This window comes from Osmerus eperlanus, chromosome 24 (assembly GCF_963692335.1).
Source record: "Osmerus eperlanus chromosome 24, fOsmEpe2.1, whole genome shotgun sequence".
NCBI lineage: Eukaryota > Metazoa > Chordata > Actinopteri > Osmeriformes > Osmeridae > Osmerus > Osmerus eperlanus.
Window position 1 is genome coordinate 8,762,706 of NC_085041.1, and position 21,461 is coordinate 8,784,166.

Sequence of the window (21,461 nt, forward strand, 5' to 3'; positions counted from 1 at the left end):
AGAGATAACATCAGCTGCCAGTAGTCATTTCAATAACACCATATGTAATGCTTCTTCTTTTTTTTCTGTATTTTTGTTACCGTACCAGTTTTCATAAAAAATATTACATGTCGCTTATTCATTTTATTGCATTGCATAGCCTACTATGAATCACATACTATGAAAATGTTTTTATTTTGAAATTGGGTGCGCTTTCTTTGTGGCAGTAGCAAGGTAATGATATGCGCTGTTGTGTATAAAGATTCAACATGTGTAAAACTAATGATATTAATGACTTGACATCCTTGGACAAATAGCTTGGTTCCGTGTTTTCACGTATTCTGTAGGCTATTAGAACCATTTGTAACTAAAAAGAAGAACCATAAAAATGTTCCAAAAGATGACAACCCCGATTAATTCATGCACTTTGGTTTAATCTAGTATACATTTTGGTGTATTGCATAGAGAGCGTATCTTATGTCTTATTGGTTGTGCACGTTAGGCTACAGTCAGGGAGTTACATTCAACCAATTTGTAAAAGCAGTTCAACATAGTTCTGGTTGGATCCTGTGAATTAATGTTAATGTTAATGTCTTATTCTTATATATATTTTATTTTATATTTAAATGGTTGTATTCTTAGATTTTTTAGTTCTTAGAAATAGTTAAACTTTTGTACTTTTACTTAATTTAAGATCTGTATATGTTAAGTGTTTTGCACCTCCCTGCCACAGTAAATTCCGTGTTTGTATAACATACATGGCGAATAAACCGAATTCTGATTCTGATTAATCTCCTAATAAATCAAGCTTTACATTAGCTTACACCTTAAATTGATTGACCTACCATGTTTGATAAATAGGCCAAAGTAGGCCTAGTTGGCCTACGATGGAATAGAAATTCAGTTCAATAGTTAAATCTATATATTTCTTATCAACGCTTATTGATAGGCTAAGGATATAGGCTATTCATACAGTAGCCTTAGCTTCTGCATGCAGACTGAAGCCTGTTGATTACTTCTACCACAATGCAATCAGATTAATCTAAAAAACATAAAGTGATGAACACAGTTTGATGCACATCATCAAAAAATCAAAATATGTGCGTCTTGCAAGTCACTCTTTTATTTTGGATCAGAACATTGTTATCGTTTTAGGCTTTGACCGTAGCCTATCTCTATTGAGACTGCCTGGTTCTGAATAGCCTACAGTTTTTTACTTGATTCTATATGGCACAAAAATATAATTAAGTTAATAATGTAACACATAATAACAGCGTTTAATAGTCTACTAATCTCTGTCGGATTTGTATCATAGGACACGATGATAGCCTACAAAACTTGGATTTCGAGTCAGTTTAGGGTCACTCGTGCTTAATTGTTTTGTTTGTCTGTTTGTTAGCTATTTATTGTTGTTTGCCTTATTTGATCACTTTGTATAGCACTTTGGTCGGCGTTGGCTGTTTTTAAATGTGATTTATAAATAAACATAGGCTATTTGACTTGACGATGTTTCATAAACATAGATAGGAATGTCATAGTTTGACAATTTTACAGATTGTGTGCTGTTCACCCAGCTCGGCACAGTACCTGCTTTGGTACCTTGGACAGCGTAAATTTACGTTGCTATGTCTCCTTGTTTGCACTCGATATCACAATGATACGGAGAACATGGGTGAACGTATATCAATTTTTATGTGCATAGGCACATAATACATTTCTAGAAATTAATTATTGCTTAACATCAGTATTATAAGTAATTACTAGAAATACCAGACCATCAACAAGCTGTACACATGGACTTTTAATGTCCAATTCTGTGTTTCAGTTTGCACCACCCCCCATCGAGAGAGTGGATCAATCCGTGTATTCTCTGTAGCACTGACAGCACGCCATAGGACAATTTTGCAGATTTTTGTGTTAGCCAGCTAGGCCCATGCAAATAGTATGAAAGGGCACCATACAGTTTAACTAGGCATTTAATTAAAAATATATCATACAATTCCAGTAATAAAGCATATTTCTGTATCAGCATGCAATAACGTCCTATTATGTCGGCGACAAGCACTACTGGCTGCTGGCGCTGCCTGGATGAATAAGGTAACGTTAGCTAACGTTAGCTTGCTAGCTAGCTAGCTAGCTCGCTACATTCGTCATAAAAGCTAGAGCTGTCTTACTGGCATAACATATCTAAATACGGTGTTTATGTAGTGCATACATATTAATTTAAGTAATGATGTAATTCATGTTGTTTTGATCATAACCGTGATAATGCAGTGAAGTCAGGAGATGCTCTTAAACTTCTGCTTGCTACCAATCATGTCATGACAATACTCTTGCTAAATTAATCTATCCAATCTGCTAGAGCTAACCATGTCAGGTGATTCGGTCATTTCAACAAAACTACAGTGTAACATCGGTATATGAAATCGTTGGTAAAACGTAGCTAGATAACGTACAACTCCTTTTTAATAGGAGGGGTTGAAGCGTGAAATCTTCAATATAGCTTTCAGCAACTCAATGATCATATTGGCATACATAGGTAAGATAGCAAATTATGTCCATATTGATGGACATAATTTCACAAGACTAAGCGCCCATGTGGTGGTGACCATCAGTAGGGCATTTAAATGTCATTGTAAAAAGCACAGGGTCATTGGAGAACTCAAAGGGATAGCCACTTTGTTTAGCTTTAGTTTGATTTACTGAATGCATGTTATCTTAGCTTCCCTATGCACTGCACTAACGGTAGGTTATTTCTTTGCTGGATGTATTGAACATGTTCAAAATAAACATGTAATGACAATCAAATGCATGGAAAGGCTTATCTATTCTCACTATTTACCATCATAGTCAGTTCATATAAATTCTAGCAAAGGACCTGCAAAATGATGTTTGTAAAACAGTCCTTGAGCAAGTATAGTGGGCACAATTACCCTTAGTTCTGACCTGAGTTTAGTCATTGCACACCAACATTCTGAAGTAGAAATACAATGCTATTTGTTTTAAATACAGTTGTAGGCAACACTGTGAATACTGCGTAATTTTGTGTTGATCCTATGATGTCAATTTTTAATTTAGACTGCTGTGACATGCAAATTTTCCTTTCGGAAATTAATGTTATAATCTATTAATATATAATCTAAAAGTCAAAGGCAGAGAAAAATGTGCCTAATTACAGAAAGATTTGGCCCGAAAAAAATACTCTCCCACTTTGATTTGTATCTGAAAACATGTCCACAATTGTAGGAAAACGAATCATCACAAGCCCTGTTCATCAAATCAAGCGTTTGTACACCGCCCCCAAAATGATCTGACTGTTGCTTTCCTCAGTGTTGAATGAACCCTAGTTTTAATCTGACAATAATCACTGGATTAAAGACAAAGCGTTTAGGCCTAAGTGTCTGTTAAACAGATTGAGTCCATATTCATCTGTATAATCCTCCCATGTGTCATAAGAAGAGCTTTATGGAACAGACATGCAGTAGCCTTCTTGTCCTGTGATATAGATATGGGCTTAGAAGAGGTCTTGGCCTATGTCTTTGTTTTCTTTTTCTTTTTTTATATTCAGCACACAGGGTCGATCACTCAGGTTACCGGCATCTATTTTTTTTATATATATATATATATATATATATATTTTTTTTTACAATGCTTTTGCCTGTAGCTTGAAAGAAGGTTAGGCCTGGAGTTCTGTTGCTTGTTGTTGGTTATCTCTATACCCGTGGGTTTCTCAACAGCAGCTCCTTAGCATGGTATGAAGCCAAGCCAAAACTGATCTAATTTTAGATTCTCAGGATACTCAAAACCACTTGAAGATAGCTTCCCGTAGTGAGTGTGGGATGAATTCAGGCCATATGCACATATGTATCTTAGAGGGCAAGGAAAGGCAGTAGACTAGCTGAACGATACACTGAAAAGCACACATTGGTGTTTGAGAAAGCAGATATTAGGATTCCTATTGTGTCTTGTATTAGGCCTTAATGAGTAGCCAAATCTTTGTATTGCAACGCTATCTAAACAATGTAAAGGTCTGCATGCCACAGTGATTGATCCCCTTTAGGTAGCTATACTTGGAGTTCTCCAGAATGCTGAAACGACAGGATGCCAAAGAGCACCACGCACAGATGAAACTCCTGATGTCTGCTAAACCCTTAGGTGGTGTTTCCGGGCTCCTCTGGGATATCTGCTTTGATAAATTACTTTTGATGCAGGCAAATATGTGTAAAGCCATGTTGACAGGTGCTTATCTTTGCACTTCCTTTTTTTTCTTAGATTGTTTTTTATCACAGATTATTATAAAAAGTTTATTTTCTCCAACCTTTGATTTGGTAGGTACTTTTTGATGAGGTAGGCTATTCCTCTTACCTTTGTCATACATTTCTTTCAACAAAGATACATTAATACATTAATATTTATGTTTTATACTACACAGCCAGCGTACATCAGTTAAACTAAGCTTTCATAGAAAAATACTAAAATATACAGAGCAACATAATTAGTAAAACTTGCCTTACTGTGGGAATGTGCTAGAGATTTCTGCATGTGCCGGATAGGATAAAGCTCTTGGAAGGGCACTTTACATTGAGGGACAAGCACACATTTGTTGTGAATGAGTGATAATGAATAGAGAGGGATGCAGATGAGGTAGTCATGGAGCTGGTGTGACAATGTCTTCTTTCTTTATAAACTGACATGAGCTCAGCAGTCCATAGAAACGCTTCCTTTCTGCTGACAGTCCTCTATCTCCCTCTGCTGGAAAATGACATGTACAGCATAGAACCGCAAAGATAAATAACAGCAAATAAAGAATATATAATAATAATATACCCATAATGCCATGAGGAGGTGAGGAATACAACTATGGACTTTAAATCGGAGCAACACAGGCTGAATGTAGTAGGCTTTGTGATGGTGTTTTATTTAGAGAAGATCCTCAAGTGGTTGTTAACTTGCTTAGAGAGACAGAAAGAGCGTGAGAGCAAGAAAGACAGAGAGAGAGACGGGTTGGAAAGGGGGCACTGATGGCTAGACGTAAATCTTCCGCCCCAGGAGACAGCCCTGCCGGTCTGCAAGCTTCGTCCGTTCAACCAGTTGTCTGTCCTCCCTCACCCTGACCAAGCAGGGTTAACTTGACACCGGCAGGGGTGGGGCCGTGCCCTGCCCTTCGCCCTGCACTGTGTTGCTCCGCGATGCTGATAGCAGCCCGTTCTTTCAATCTAACTGGTGAACTGAACACCACCCTGGGGAGAGCTAATGTCAGCAGCTCAGCTCAGCTCACTTCATCAGTCCCCCCCCCGTCCCCCCCGTCTCTGGCTAGAATCTAGTTGTCAGAGTAGCAGGGCTGGCAGCCTACTGAAGACATTTAGCGGGAGGGTTATTGAGTGATCGTGTAATGTGATTAGATTGTTTTTCCCATTTTAATTTGTTGAGTTGACTGTGATCAAATTGATTTGACCTACCCCTCATTGGTTGGCTGTTTGTGTTTGTTTGTGTATGTATGTGTGTGTGTGTGAGTGTTTGTTTTTGTGTTTCTGTGTGTGTGTGTGCGTGCATGCATGTGTGTGTGTTTTCTGTTGGACTCCAGTTCAGATGCATGTCATGAGTCAACCACAAGAGGCCACTGTTGGTCTCTTCAGAAAATCTGTAGAATCCATTGTAAAACGATACCTCAGATAAGGAAAGGTAACTGCAGATTACAAGTGTGATGTAGGCTACCCTCACAAATGTAAAAGCACATTTGGCAACCAAAACTTTCCCTGCCTTAATACATTAAGCATGTCATTAAATGTAAGTCTGTTGTCTTTGATTGTGGTTAAGATGTTCTCAGCTGGCCACAACCTGATACACCGAAGGAAGGTGTGTGTTAATTGGACATCGTTAATTGGACATCGACATAAACATTTAATGAGATGCACACATCTATCCATAGGATGCTGGCAAATTATACCCCGAGCTGTAGGCTAGGTGGTGTTACTGCACTGTATTTGCATTCATTTGTTAATTATAACCACCTAGCCATCTACTGGTGTGCACAGACACCATGTTGTCAGGATGATTGATGTAAATTGAGGTCGGTGTCAGCCTCACATCACAAGGAGGTCCGGTGAGAGTGTCTCAATCCACGCTCCGCCGCTGTAATCACATTCAAGCGATCAACCTCCCTCTCAGACAACTGTACAAAAAAAAGTAGAAAAAAATTCCCACTTTTCTTCTTTCCTTCTCTTTCCCCTGTGCAGGCACCACGTCCAACACATCCATCCTTCCTCCATGCCTCCGTCCTGTCGTCTGGGGGGTTGTAAATGAGCCGGGCTGTGAGAAGTCCTCCTCCCGACCCCCTCTGCCACCGCTACCTGCGCTCAAACCACCGCCGCCGTTACTGCTAAGCTGGAGCCGGCTGGAGAACGACAGGCCCGGATTGAGGCTCGGATGATCCAGCCAGCTTTCAGACGAGTATTAGAGCAGACAGGGAAGAGTAAGTAAGGTCCCTGGAGGGCTCCAGTGGCCGCAAGGCCCCCACGAGTCTGGAAGAGGGCCCTGCTCTCCCCTTTGATTCTCCAGCCCTTGAGATGCCCTCTCCCCCCAACGATGGAGGTGAGTTGTGACAGAGGGGACAAAAAAGGTTGGCGTTTGGTTAATTCTTTTGTAATGTGAAACGTGCACAGGCTTCCAACACATTCTGAAAGTCATTAAAAAGTGTGTGTGTGTGTGTGCCGGCAGGCAAAATGCACATTAGCGTCCACACAGACACACATGCGCAGGCACATACATTGTATGCTCAGAAAATGATCAAATGGCCAGCTCTAAAACGATAGACCTTTTTTGTACCGTTTTTGTGGTTTTCAAAATAACTCACTTGGGTGTTATTCCCAAAGTGCGTTGTATTCAAATCAGAATTGCTTGTCAAAAATCTCCAGCCACGGTTTTCTTTCTTTCCTTTATTTTGACCTAAGTTTGTTCTGATGCTGTGTGTGTTTGGCCCCCTTGCAGAGGATCAAGCTGCGCCCCCCGTGAGCAGGCCATCACCTGGTCCCTACCAGTGCAGCGGCAGGAGGAAGATCCACACCAAGAAGAAGAAGGGCACCATCAACGCTAACATGGCAGGCACCAAATACGAAATTGGTATGACACCGGCTATTCAGTTGTTATCAGAAACATCAGAGTATATACTCACTTGAATGGAACTAGCCTTTCTCTAGATCTAGATAAGCCTCCAATTTTGCCAAGCTAATTGTTCTAACCATAAGAAGTGAGTTGATGTGGGTGGTTGGTGTGGGTGCAAAAGTGTCTTATATTAGTCTGTCAACTTCTCAACAGAACTCAGTCAGTACCTACCGTGTTATCTGTGAAAATTCTGTGTTATCGAATTTGATATGGTGGATATGATTTTGAAATCATTTGATTTCAACAAGCCAGCTGTTGTTAAATACTTCAAACAAGATTTAATAGAGCAGTTGCTGTGCCATCGCGAATGTTCCAGTTCAGTTAAGCCTTGTCAGAAAACAAATAAGAATCTCAAGTGAGGTAATTTAACTTGGCAGCTTCCTCTTTTTTTTGTTTCTTTTTTTTTACAGGAAAAGACAAAACAGCGGAGTAAGCATTTCTCAAGTATTCTAGTAAATTGTGCAATGATATCTCAGGGGTGAACCCACAACATAGGTAAAGCATGGAGTCAGCAGCAAGGAGGGGGCTTATGGGTAGGGGGTTGTCGTGGGTTGGTGAGGAGTCTTGCAGCAAACCTGTTCTCTAGCTGTGAGGAGACTCTCGCAGCGACCACTTTCGAAACATCCAAGAGTTTAAGTGAAGCACAATGGACATTTTATGGCCAGATGGGCAAATCATTTTTACCATTGCCAATTTTGGACCTGTCTTCTTTATTTCCTCATGATTGATAGTATTCAACAGTATGGGATAAAGGTTAAATTATATAGCAGAAGGCAGTCAGAAATGTATATCTTATTTTGTAACGTGGTGGTGGAAATCTCTTTCTCCTAGAGTTCAATTAAATTAGGTTCTCTAAATCTTTATTGTCCAAAGAGGGCAATTCTGCTGCAGAATAAAAACTTTAAGAGAAACATACTGTTAAATACCATAAAAATGCAATAAACAAGTAGAAGCGAACATCAAGCGTGGGCCTTGGATAGCAATGAAACAGACCAGAAAAATATATTGTGATTCAAATTAGAGACTGTAAAAACAAAACAAGACAGACTTCAATTTCAGGCACCTCTTGTAACCTGTAGGTTAACTAAATAGCATTTGGCCCTTTGATTAATTGGATAGGCGGTCACATTTGATCTGTAAAAAAATCTGTTAAAATACCATTACACAGGATTAGATCCAGAATCTCCAGATATGTGCATGCCTTCAAGAAATTAATTACTACCTTGTTTCGTTAGGGCATATGAATTTTTCATTAGGTCTGTGAATAATGAATAGTCATTGGATTAATGTCCAAATGCACTGGCCACCTATCTCTCATAGTTTGAGTTTCCAGTGGGATTTGAATACATTACTGATCATTTAATTTATCTTTTTTAAAAAGGCATTAGGAATGAGTGCTGTGCAGCTAATCCAAATATGGTAAATATCATGCTGAGTTTCAAGCCATGCTTTCTAATACTCATTTACCGTTAAAGTATGAACTAAAAGAACTTCAAAACACTACAAAATATCGCAAAAGAATCATGTTTGACTTACTTTGTCATGTTTTCCATTTTGGCAAGTCAAACACACAGTTTCTATTGGACGCGACACCGTTTCTTTTTATCATGTTGTTGGTAAAAGTACCTTAAGAGGGACATATATATATACATATACATAGAGAAAGAGAGAGAGAGAGAGAGAGAGAGAGGGGGAGAGAGAGAGAGGGAGAGGGAGGGAAGGAGATATTATTGCATTGTTAATTTTGACTCAGTTGGTTTGTGTTTTTGAAGTGCGTATAGCCATCAGTGAAATGGCCTTTCTGAAAACCAGGGATGAGGATGAAACAGCCAACCTCATCTGGAATGACTCTGCTGTGCAGCATGAGAAAATCGCTGAACTCAGGAACTATCAGGTACAGCATGTGTAATACTAGTCTGGTACTAGTCTGATACTGGTATAATAATACATGGTCACAGGTGGTGTGGTTTAGGAATGGTTACACTTTGTGATTGTTTATTTTTCATACAGTAAATACAATAAACATTCCAAAGGAATTCTTGTTATGATTCATTGCTATTTTGTGACCTGCTTCCAAGCATCTTGCTGTTTTTCAAGTTCTCAGATTTTAGGGGCGTAATTATGCAAAAACATGTTCATGCTTGCTTTCTCGCGTGAAAAACAGGTGCTTCATTTCACCTCAATCCCAGGGTGCTCACATGGGTTCAAGACCTCTCCATGTTTAAGTCCTTACAGGTCCCTGTGGTCTCTTAAAGTATCATGGCCCTTTAGTGATGTGTCATGCCAGGTCAGAGTGGCTACGGTCACTCAAGGTGAAAGTCTCAGCTGTAGCCAGACAGCCGGGGAGCTATTGGACCATGAGGGAGGCCCAATGAAGCCAGGACTTGTGTTTGACTGGATTGTCCTTGGCATCCCCTGGTGTCTAGTGTGTACTTACACACTGTTCTGTTTCTGCACCTGGAGAGGAGAGAGGAGGGGTGAAAGGGAGAGGAGAGGAAAGGTATTTCATCATCCCCGGGATCTCTGACTCCTTTAAACACAACAGAGACATGAGGAGAAGAGAAGAGAGGGAGACAGAGGATTAAGCGAGGAAAGGAGAGGGGAATGGAGAAGAGAGGAGAGGGACGTGGAAAGGAGAGATGAGAGAGGAGAGAGGAATGGAGAGGAAAGTGGAGAGGAGAGATGAGGAGAGAGGAGATGTAAGTGGAGAGGAGAGATGAGGAGAGGTGAGTGGGAAAGAGAAGAGAGGGGAGTTGGGAAGAGAGGACAGAGAACAGTGGAAAGGAAAGAGTATTCCAGGGTCTCGGTGTCCCCTGACTCGTCCAAACACAACAGCCCTGTCAGCTCATATGAACTTCTGTGGTCTGTTACGATGTCAGTCATTTAAAAATAGCAGACACTTTCACTCTTTCTCTGCCTGTCCATCTCTGTTTACTTCTGTTGCTCTGTGGAGAAATGAGAGGGAGAAGGACAGAAAACGAGTGAGAGGCAGAGTGAAATCATTTGAGAGAGAAAGAGGTTAGGGTTATGGTTAGAGGGAGGGATACCTGACTGCCGTATTGTTGACATGACTGAGAGAAAACAATGTAGGTTGCCTGAGGTCTCTGTGCTGGATTGAAAGTGGCCCTGCATTTGACCTCTGTCTCTACTGTGTGAACTTGGCCTTCTCATTCTGCCCCATATGTTCACCATTTATCTTGTCGAGCTGCTATTTGATTACATTGGACAGTAATGATCGATCCAATCACTGGCCAGTCAGGGGCAATATAGCCTGGGTGGAAACAGGAAATGTAGACTAAACTAAATAGGTTAGACAACCCAGATTCCGCAAGCCTAGCAAAATGGGGAAAGCTCAAAACATATGCTTTTATTGGACTTGCTTGCAGGTGCAAGTACAATTCAAGTTATTTCCCTTTCACAGCAAAGATAAAATATTTACCCTAGGAGCAGAAAAGCCACTCTCTCTCTACCACTTTTGTGTAGAGTATTTATTCAGGTAGTTTATTTACAGATTATTGGATTTTAGTTGCATAGTCTCTCTTCCCTGTAAAATGGAAGAAATCCACAAAACAACTGGTTTCGATTTTCACCCATCATGCCTCTCACATGCCACAGCTCCTGACATAATTGTGATTTCTTCAGAATCTCTGGTCCCCTAATTATGACAGTCTCGTACGGATAATCACATATTCCTTTCATGCGAGTATTCATGTTTTTCTTTTCTTTCTTTCTTTCTCTCTCTCACTCTCACTCTCTCGTAATTTACTTGGAAAGTTTGCTGTCAAGTTTCAGTTCATATACGAGTCTAATTAACGCCCCTGTTCAGGCTCATTTGGTCTAAGAATACAAAAACTCTGGGTTTTTTTCTTCCTCCGGTGCATTCAAAGCAATTCATTCATCTGTCACTGACTACAATTGCTAGGGCCCCCGATGCAGAACCAATTACCTTGCCCCTCGGAGTTGAGATTGATCGTCTTTTCCACCCCCTCCCCCCTCCCTGCTTTTTAAAACCTCCCCTTTTTTAAATTAAAAAGGATGTGGTATACTAAATAAGGGTTAAGGAAGGTCCCGCAGTCACCTTTTGTTTTGAGTCCATAATTGGGCATAAATGTCAGAACTTTGCAAGCTCACTTCAGGGTTCTGCTTTTAATGTTATCTTTTATTTGAGTGGGGTGGTGGAGGTGAATGACGTTGTGGCTTTAACAGCACATTATGTCTGCTTGTTCTTCTGTAGAGAATTAACCATTTCCCCGGAATGGGCGAGATTTGCCGCAAAGACTGCCTGGCAAGGAACATGTCCAAGTAAGTGTAGCCTATGCCCTAAATTAGAGACTGTCTGTTTGTGTTTCAATCAATCTGTCAGTCTCTCTCTGTCTGTCAGTACCTCTGAATGAGTGAACGATTGAACGAAAACAAAGAAAACAAACAGCAGCAAACAAACATACAGTTAAGATATTCCTCTCTTCTGAACTTTCTTCATTTCCCTTCCACAACTAGAATGATCAAGTGCCAGCCTCAGGAATACAGCTTTGTTCCCAAAACATGGATCTTCCCGGCGGAGTACACCCAGTTCCAGAACTACGTGAAGGAGCTGCGGAGGAAACGCAAGCATAAGACGTTCATCGTGAAGCCCGCCAATGGAGCCATGGGTCACGGGTAGGTCACGGAGGCGAAGGACACCAGCACGACTCCTCTGACAGACAGATAGACAGACAGGCCAACTGGGGCCGACAGACGGATCCAGGGACCGTATTAAAAAGAGGAGAGAAATAGAGCAAGAAAGTGCGAGAGAGGGAGAAAGTTTTGGCGGAGGGGTTGGTGGGGGGTTGTGGTGTGGGAGGTGGGAAGAGGGGTTGGAGGGCGGGGGGGCTCCGGGAAAGGAGATTGAGAAACATTGAGATGGGCAAGAGGTGGTGAGTGAGATGACCCTGACCAAAAAAAATGCCTCTGGCGATACGAAGGAGCCGAGACTAAATGGTGTAAAGCCATTCTCCTTGCAGGCCTCATTTTATCCCCTCCATGATCGTAAATCTGTGGTTAGCGAGGACACAGTTCTAACCACCCACCAAGCCAGCCAGTCAGTCAGTCTCATCCCCGAAGGTCTCTGCATGTGATTATTGGATTTTATGAAAGGCCATCAACAGACCTGGGCAGAGTGGAAGAGCTTCAAGCAGCTCCAAGGTTGGCCCTCTCGCCCCTGGATGTCTCTCAGTCAAGAAACGATGACAGCCTCAAACCCCCCCCCCCCCCCCCGATACACACATACACACACGCTGAAACCAAGGTCAAGTTGATGTGGACTTCATAGATTGGAGGGGGTCCTGGCACCGTTGCTGTCTGAATTCCAACAATGCCAAGCAAAACAAAGAATAGTGTTCACTACGGCAGTTTGTGTAAAATATTTGATCCACTCAATGTGTGTACCCTTATTTCACCACTGGATGGTTAAAAATGTCTTTGGTTAACCAGATGTCTTTGAAGGAAAGTTGTTATCATTGGAGTGGCTTATAATACCTTTGTTCACAACAGCCTGTGTTTATTCTGCGCACCAATAGATGGGGGTATTGAAGTACAGATTGAGCGTCGGTATCTCTCTTTCGCTCTCCTTTGCTCTTTTTTTCTCTCTCTCTCTTTCTCTCTGCTTTTGGGAGATGAGCATTACTTACAGTCCCGTGCGAAAGTACAGCCTTATTTATTAAAGAATAAACGCTGGCGACGGCTGAATTATTGCAAGGCATTAAGAAAGTGAAAGATGATGAGTTTAGCTTGGCCACTTGGAGGAGGATGTGAAAGATTAGATTAGAGAAAAGCACGGCCTGACGCAGGAAATTAAGTTATATCGGCCCCCGTAATTTATTTTGGGGTCGGCAAACTAAATGAAGTTATTGTTTGTGTCTGAACTGGAGCTTGTTAAAAAAGTGTCAGGCTCAAACAGGAGATCCCCACTGGTGCCAAATTAAACAGCCGGAGAATGAAGGCTGTGATTACCCGACATGGATGCTCATCAATCATGCAATTTCATTTACCACTCCAGGGCTGTGGATACTTGACACTCTACGTCTGTGTGCCTTTTTCTCTTTGTGTAATTGTCTGTGTCTTTCCAACTGTTTGTCCGTCTGTCCATCAAGTAATGTGTGCGGCTGCTGGTCAGTTTTTCTGTCTGTCTCTCCCCTTGTCTGTCTGTCTCTGTTTTTGTCAGTGTCAGTGTTTCCTCTATTTAAATTTAGCCGTGGCTAAATTTCTGCCGCTACGGTATCAGAAATAGGGCTGTACAAAATGTTAGGCCGTCTATCAGCAGTGATTGTTAAGAGTGCATGTCGGAGAATAGCACGGAGACACGCTTCACACCGCAGTTGAGATTTCTTGTGTGCGTCCGTGAGAACTGTAAATCGTATAACTTATGTTGTCAGTTCATTTAAGCCTGTTATTGGGTGTGCTCAAGCCTTCGGCGAGAGCACAACCTTTTTTCTCTCACATATATATTATTATTGTGAGAATGCTGTTAAGCATTCTCACTATTGCTTTTCAACTTCTCAGTTCTTCCGCCGTTTTTTGGCCTTTAACTCGTTCTGCATACTTTAACCGATTCCTACAACTTTTGTATCAAAACGTTCAGCTCCTTCAGGAGATGATGGCTATGACTTTTGGTATTTCTCACTTTTATACTTTTTAAGACATTAAGGTTTTTGTGCAAATTATTCTCCCATTAAAAGTAATGGTAAATCCTTTCAAATCATTAAAAAGCTTCCTCCTCTTTCAAACGTAACTACTTCAGCTTACTTTCAGCTAGAGACACCATTCAACCTTTAAAATGTTCACAAGACATTCAGCTATTCCCAAATGATTCAGCTTTTTCAAATGTTCAGCCAATTTTGAATTATGACAGTTTGAAATACATTAAAATGTTTGCTCCTTCTTGATTTTTATGAATGAGCAGCAAGCAGAGTGTGCCACTCTGCTTGCTGCTCTTTTTCTGATATTCAACTAATTTGTCAAACAAATTCCTCTAACGTTCATATAGTTTAACTTACAGAAACAAGTTATACCTTAAAATGTAGGAAAAATTGTCCTCTTTCAGCCAATGTAAATACTAAAGAGCTCTCATTTACAGATTTTCAGCTATGAGCCTTGAAGCGAGAGCAGCCTTTCAAATTCTCTCACTAACTTCAATGGAGAGGTGAGTAAAATCAGTCAGAGAAAGCAAGAAGGAACAAGATTTTGAAACTGCCGATAGAGTCGTATTTCTGACCGCACAGACATATAAAGGACATCTCTGGTTTCGGAAGAGTCTTGGGTCTCGGAAAATATCCTTATATTTTGGATTGGACGTATAGTTTTGCGTCTAGGTCAACTTGTTTGAGGTGTGGATGCTAGGTAAATGTTCGTTTTTATCTCTGCCTAGCTCGTTAGCTATCACAGCTGCGCCATCACCGTGGCAACCAAACAAACAAGCACCAGGAAAGCAAAAGGAACACGTTTTTGAAACTGCAGGTAGAGTCGTATTTCTGACTGCACAGATATATAAAGAATATCTCTGGTTTCGGCAGAGTCTTGGGTCTCGGAAAATATCCTTATATTTTGGATTGGACGTACAGTTTTGCGTCTAGGTTATCTTGTTTGAGGTGTGGATTCTAGCTACATTTCTCTTATTCTCTGCCCTCAGCGCATTAGCAATCATAGCTGCACCATCACCGTAACTACAGACACGCACCACTCAGTCTCTCACACAGGTGATTGGTACGTTTACTTGACCATGAGAAACACGATTACTAGCAATTGTCGGTTTATGCCAATAATACGATTACTCCGTTTACATGTGTAATTAGTTATGCGATTACTCAATAAACACGTCTACATGATTCTTTTTTATTAATCGTTGTATGCTCCACGGACAAAACTTGCACCATCATCCTTCTGCAACAAAGTGTCGCCGTGTCTTCCTGTATCGGCCCTACTGCTGTATGTTTCATTCCATCAACACATTGAATCCAACTAAGAAAGCCGAGTAAACGCATAGGCTACATCTGCTACTGCTATTACTATCCCAACTATAATTTAATCTGTTAAAACGATAATATTCTTGTTATGACTAGCTAGCCTACTACTTCTTCTGTTTAACAGTTCAGCTTTCAGCTTCTCCCACATTGTAGGCTATTTTAGCTCTTAGCTTTGTTAAGATGATGCAGTTCAGCTTCCACACTGCCTCTTTTGTGTGACTCACACATTTTTGAAATTCATTTCAGCTTGCGGGTATTTTCTCATTTCTCACTTTTATACTTTTTAAAATATTAAGGTTTTTGTGCAAATTATTCTCCCTTTAAAAGTAATGGTAAATCCTTTCAAATCATTGTTGGAATGCTGCTCCAGCCCCTTTCAAAAATACTTTTCGGTTGCTTTGAAGCTTCAGCTTATAACTTTCTACTAAATTTTCACTATTTTCAGCTTTTTTAGCATGGTCAGCTATCCCCATTCAGGTTTTCAGCATTCTCACTGCTGTTTCGCAGGAACAGCCGTTTCTAGTTATTATTCTTTTTGCCCCCCTAAAACTCAGTCAATATTTGGCCTACATAGACAAAGTAGGTGTCAAAAGTTTCGTCTTGGTAGCGATTGAGTTGCTTCTATTGGAATTTACGTTCCGTTGCATGGTTTAGGCTGAAGTTAAGTTTTTGTGGCGAAAAGTGAAGCTAACGGTGGCTAATTTGCTAGCCACAGTCACTGACGTTACTAACGTCACTACGTCACTAACGTCACGAAAACACGCGTGACTACCTTTGGCAGAACATTCGTTTCGCATCTGTTAACTTGGGGGATAGCTAGGCTAACTATAGCTTTACTGCAAGGCAGCTGCAGAAACGCCACAAGCAAAGAGGCCAGGGTGATAACTATTTACTCATTTTACTTTGTGATATGACACACAATTGTGATGTGTAAAGTACAATATAAGCTGATATTATTAAGGAAGTACATCTACTTTCGGAAACAGTAGTCTACTATTTCACTGAAGTATTAGCATCATGACGTTAGCCTGTGTTGCCCGGGCAACACATACTACAGTGGTCTATGATGTATCTGTTTTCAATCGTTAAAATAAACATTCCTCACATATACATTTTCGTTGTAGGATTTATTATGACATTAGATTACAAGTAAACGATTTGTGGGTGAAATTATCATTACCTGTGGTTTCAATCCAGTGTATCACTGCAACGCTGCCTACGCGAGACACTACAAAAACATCTACACAGCTGTAGGAAGTCAAACGGCGACAGAACATGTTCGGCACTCCCCTTACTTAAATCAAAAGTCTATCTAACTACTAACCTGAACTTCATTGCCACAGCCTAAACGTTGTCAATCTGTTCATGAAAATAATTAATTTCAGCTTAAACCGTACAACGGAACGTTAAATCCAATTCAACCAACGCAATCGCTACCAAGACGAACACAGCAGTAGTCTAGTACTGTACCGTAGTAGTACAATTTACCGGGGCAGCTTCTCCACACAGGGCTATATCGCATTTTGCGTTGTTACTGACAATGATCGCTACCAGTGAGCTTTTTATGAATGAGCGATTTTCCACTAAATAAATGTCAAGCTTATTTACGTTTTGGGGGGCATATTTTCAGTTAGCAGATGGTACTGTTTGAATCGCGATTCCATCTTCTACTGCCGGGTAACGTCGTAGAATAATCTTCAAAGGGGGTTCTTTATTAATGAATGAATGCAATGAGTAGGCTAAATGCCTGAAAATATCATGAGAAGGGAAAAACTTAAAATGACGTTTAAGTCATAGAGATTAGGTACATTTTTACACCGGTCTGCCAAATGTATTCGTTTTGATTCAACGATGAGGCTGCCTCTTGCAGGGGAAATGAGAAGACATCTATTTCATTCTACACTTCACTCGTATTTTCAGTTGTAAATGAGCAGCATTTTTGTCTGTTTAAAAAAAAAATCTATTTAATCTTTATAAATAATAACTATGCATTTTCATATAAAATATACAGAAATCAGTTGTAAAAATGTCATTCAAAAACGGACCCCTGTGCAACCGACGCAAGCAAGCACACCCTACAATTTCCCCAGAAATTGTACCCTCTCTAGTTGTATTAGTCTTGCTCTATTAGTTCTTGCAAATTTAAATTAAGTTAACTGGTGTTTTTCGTTGTTTGTATTCTTCCCCGGCTAGCTAAATTGCACATGTCTGTTGATTCGACAGCGATTGCTGTCCTTGAATTATTGTTATTATTTGCTACAGAATGCTTAGCCTATCAAGATCAAATGAAGCAGACAGTGTACATGCTTCCGAGTGGGCTACCTTAATCGATAGGCTAGGCCAGGGGTTCCCAATCCTGGTCCTCGGGCCTCCCTGCCCTGCATGTTTTACATTACATTTACATTTAGTCATTTAGCAGACGCTCTTATCCAGAGCGACTTACAGTAAGTACAGGGACATTCCCCCAGGCAAGTAGGGTGAAGTGCCTTGCCCAAGGACACAACGTCAGTTGGCATGACCGGGAATCGAACTGGCAACCTTCGGATTACTAGCCTGATTCCCTCACCGCTCAGCCAACAGACTCCCTGTTTTAGATGTGTCCCTGCTCCAAACACACCTGGGCTAGGCTACTGACCATTTAAGTTGTTACGTCAATTATTAATTGGCAGCATTTATGCCAGTTAGAACATACTTTATAAGGTAAGGTGTCTTTAAGTAGCCTAACTTTATTGCTTTAGGGGAAATAGGACGAAAATATGTGCAATATTACATTAGCTATTAGACTTTTAACCAGCTCCGGGGGGGAGCTGTTTGTCTGCTATTTCTGTCATTATATCCGTACACCTTATGACCATGCCTTTGATCCAGTAAATCTCCAAAATAACCAGAGATCCCTGAAACAGAACATTACAGCCCAGTTTCCCCTCCAATGACCAAGTGCTGGCCGGACAGCCTGTATGTCCTCCATGACAGGGCCAAACACGAGGCCAAACAGTCTCGGTTCTCATGGAACACACATGAAAGTGGGTGGATAAGGCCATGCCATGTGTGTAACCAATTTAGCCCCTTCAGAGCTAACTCTGAGTGAAGGCAATATGTTTAGCGTGGGCCCCAGGTTTGCTTAAAGGCCGACTGTTTGGAACAGCCCCTCTGCCCCCCTTCTACCAACCCTCTCCTTCACTGGCCTGTCCTACGTCCAGCTAAATACAGCCTGTGTACCGTAAGACCTGAGTGCAAATGACAAGAGAACCTAGGAAATGAATTGGGCTGGCGGTTGAAATGGACCAGAATGTCTTCTCGTGTTAACCTGTTTAGAGTCAGCGATGGTTGAACCGCATTTGATGGAGGCTAGCTGCCCCCTTCGGACTTTTTTCGCTAAATGGTTTGGTCTGAGGCCGCCAGATCAAATACTCCAATGATCTCCAGATGCTAGTTCTGTATATGTCTGGAAATCAGATATTAGAACTGTCACTTTTTGGGGGAGGGCGGGGTTGTACTAGTAGTTGTACTAGTTTGTTCTTAGAATCACAGAATAATCATAGTAGTAATTACTAGTACATTTACATTACATTTAGTCATTTAGCATTTATCCAGAGCGACTTACAGTAAGTACAGGGACATTCCCCCGAGGCAAGTAGGGTGAAGTGCCTTGCCCAAGGAGACAACGTCATTTGGCACAGCCGGGAATCGAACTGGCAACCTTCAGATTACTAGCCCGATTTCCTAACCACTCAGCCACCTGACTCCCTCGTAGTATGTACAGTCCTATAGAAGTAGTTATTTGTAGTACACATTATCCCCATAGACTTGCACTTGTAATATGTTGTTTTTTAATTTTTTTAATTATTTCATCAACAAACAAATGTGTTTTCCTGTGTTTTCTGGGGTTTCATAGAATCTCACTGATTCGGAACTGTGAGAAGCTCCCAGCCCAGGATCACTTTATTGTTCAGGAGTATTTGGACAAGCCCTTTCTAATGGAGGGTTACAAGTTTGACCTGAGGATCTACATCCTGGTTACTTCCTGCGACCCCCTGCGCATCTTCCTCTACAACGACGGCCTGGTGAGGATGGGCACCGAGAAGTACAACGCCCCCAGCGATGCAAACCTGGTGAGTAGGAGACTGGCATCTAGCATCCAGGGTGTTTGTGGCACATTTGCAAAACACACCCCCTGTGAACACGAGCGTTTGCATTCAAGCGCACACACGCACTCTCTCAGACACGCACCCACCAGATTTCTGCAAATCAAGCTTATGTTTCAGTCCGGCACCTGCTGAACTGAAGTCTGTTACCACAAGGAAATTGACACACGCACACACACCCCCGCACACACACACAAACACACACACACCGAGACCGCACCCTGTGAAATAAGTGGTTTAGTCTTACACCCCAACTGACATGTGAGATAGTGAGTCATGCCATTGAGAAGGATCTAGAATCCCACAGAGACTTACTGAGAGTGGCCGTAACATGACTGGCCTTTGCCCTGTTCAGGATGCATAACCCTCTCCTTCTGATGAGAGATTGAGTCCTATGACCAGAACAGCCTGCCCAGTTTGTACCACAAGTCTTTTGTCCATTTACTTTAATTTACATTTAAAAACATTTTTACTAAGAGCTTGTTCTGTATGCATGTGAATCTCCCAGAATAGGAACATTTGTTGTGTGGCCATCTTTAAAATGGGGATATTTTCAGTTTCCTTAAGGCCAACTAATAGCTACTCCCTTGCCCCCTTAATAGAGTCAGCTGTACATGCACCTGACCAATTACTCTGTAAACAAACACAACGAGAATTTTGAGAGAGACGAGACGGCGGACAAAGGCAGTAAGAGGTCCATCGGCTGGTTCACAGAGTTCCTCCGCACCAACGACTACGACGTAGCCAAGTTCTGGGGGGATGTTTCCGTAAGTACCCACCCACAGACACACAAATGCAAAACACACACTTTATACACAGACGGTTTAGGGGATAAACTTGGCCCGGATTGAGTTTTGAGTGCTTTTGTTATGACAGGGACTCCAGAGGTTGTTTTACTTTGGGGAGAGTGAAGGCAAACAAACTCTCGGAAGAGTCACTTCCTCCATCCTGCTCTGGGTTTGACCATCTAAACACCTTTCTCTGCTTTACTTGCTTTCATCTCGTTGGTTTTCAGGCGGTATTGCTCGTTGCATTCGCTGTCTTTCAAAAACCGTCTCTCCCTCTCTCTCTCCATCCCTCTGTCTGGCTTTTTGTCTCTCTGCCTGTGATCATCTCGACTGTATTCTCCTTCACCTCTCTGTACAGTCCTCATCCCCCTTTTTCCTGGTGTTTGTTATAGTCTGCCCCAGCCCTCAAACCACCACCACTGGCTTTGTTGTTCTATCCCTCCATATTTCTTTCTCTGACCTCATGGTTGCCTTTAAAACCTTCTGTGTGACATCTTTCCTGCTCACCCCTCCTCTCCTCACCCCTCCTCAATGATCATAACCCCTGACATTAATACACGGCAGGCAAACTTCTGCATCTCGACACTTCCACCTGGACCCCCCGTGTGCCGTACCACACTTCGCCTCTTCATCTTCATCCCTGCGCCCGCAACGGTAGACTTCAGCTGCCCTCCGCTCTTTCCTCCGCCTTCTTTAAATTTTCACTTTGTGTTCAGTCAGAACGCTGTCTTGGCGCTCACGCTGTGCATTCATACACTGCGTTTCTTCCCCCTCAACTTACCTCATCTTGAACCAACTGTCATGCTCTCTGGTGCCAGTCTCCTGCTGGAGTGGTGACCTTTATTGGTTACCTTCTGCCAGCTGTTAGGAGATAGGACTGTTGTAAAAAGAAAGCCCACTGTAAACAATAGCAGGTTAAGACAGCCACCTCCTCTGTGGGATTGAAAAACAGATGTCCGGGTTGTTACCTTGAGCCACTTAAAAAACTGAGATGCTCATGAAATCTGTTGGCAAAAAATTAAATAGCTTTCTTTCTTCTCAAAATAGGTCGGAGCGACAGTGTATAACTTAAGTACGTGCACACGCACCTGCATATAGGTGTTGTGCAGAGAGCTGTGGCTCAGAATGTGGCAGTGTTACCGGTGGAGGCAGGGAGGGGTAGACCTGAAATGCCCAAGCCCTATTCTCTTATCAGGAACAGACCAGGCCAAGCCCCCCTTCCCCCCGATCCAGACGAGTGTGTACCAGAGGCCGACAGATGTGTGTGCGGATCACAGATGGATGTTGTGGTGTGGTGCGGAGGGGGGGGGGGGGGGAGCTGAGAGACACAGGCAGGTACCCTGCAGAGCCATGCCCAGCCATGCCACGCTGGTCTGGTTTCTCTCCGTATG

The 21,461-nt window shown here is 41.9% G+C and overlaps 1 protein-coding gene across 2 annotated transcripts in view; it reads left to right on the plus strand.

Annotated features, from left to right (window-relative positions):
* Positions 1 to 1,866: 1,866 nt before the first annotated feature.
* ttll7 (tubulin tyrosine ligase-like family, member 7) overlaps positions 1,867 to 21,461 on the plus strand; it is a 55,969-nt gene continuing 36,374 nt past the window's right edge. For both annotated transcript variants that reach the window (XM_062451015.1, XM_062451014.1), the window contains exons 1-8: positions 1,867 to 2,076; positions 6,216 to 6,570; positions 6,967 to 7,098; positions 8,913 to 9,034; positions 11,375 to 11,442; positions 11,638 to 11,796; positions 19,033 to 19,249; positions 19,885 to 20,049. In XM_062451015.1, the coding sequence (XP_062306999.1) occupies positions 6,546 to 6,570; positions 6,967 to 7,098; positions 8,913 to 9,034; positions 11,375 to 11,442; positions 11,638 to 11,796; positions 19,033 to 19,249; positions 19,885 to 20,049 (888 nt within the window). In that variant the 5' untranslated portion in view covers positions 1,867 to 2,076; positions 6,216 to 6,545. The remainder of the gene's footprint in view (positions 2,077 to 6,215; positions 6,571 to 6,966; positions 7,099 to 8,912; positions 9,035 to 11,374; positions 11,443 to 11,637; positions 11,797 to 19,032; positions 19,250 to 19,884; positions 20,050 to 21,461) is intronic.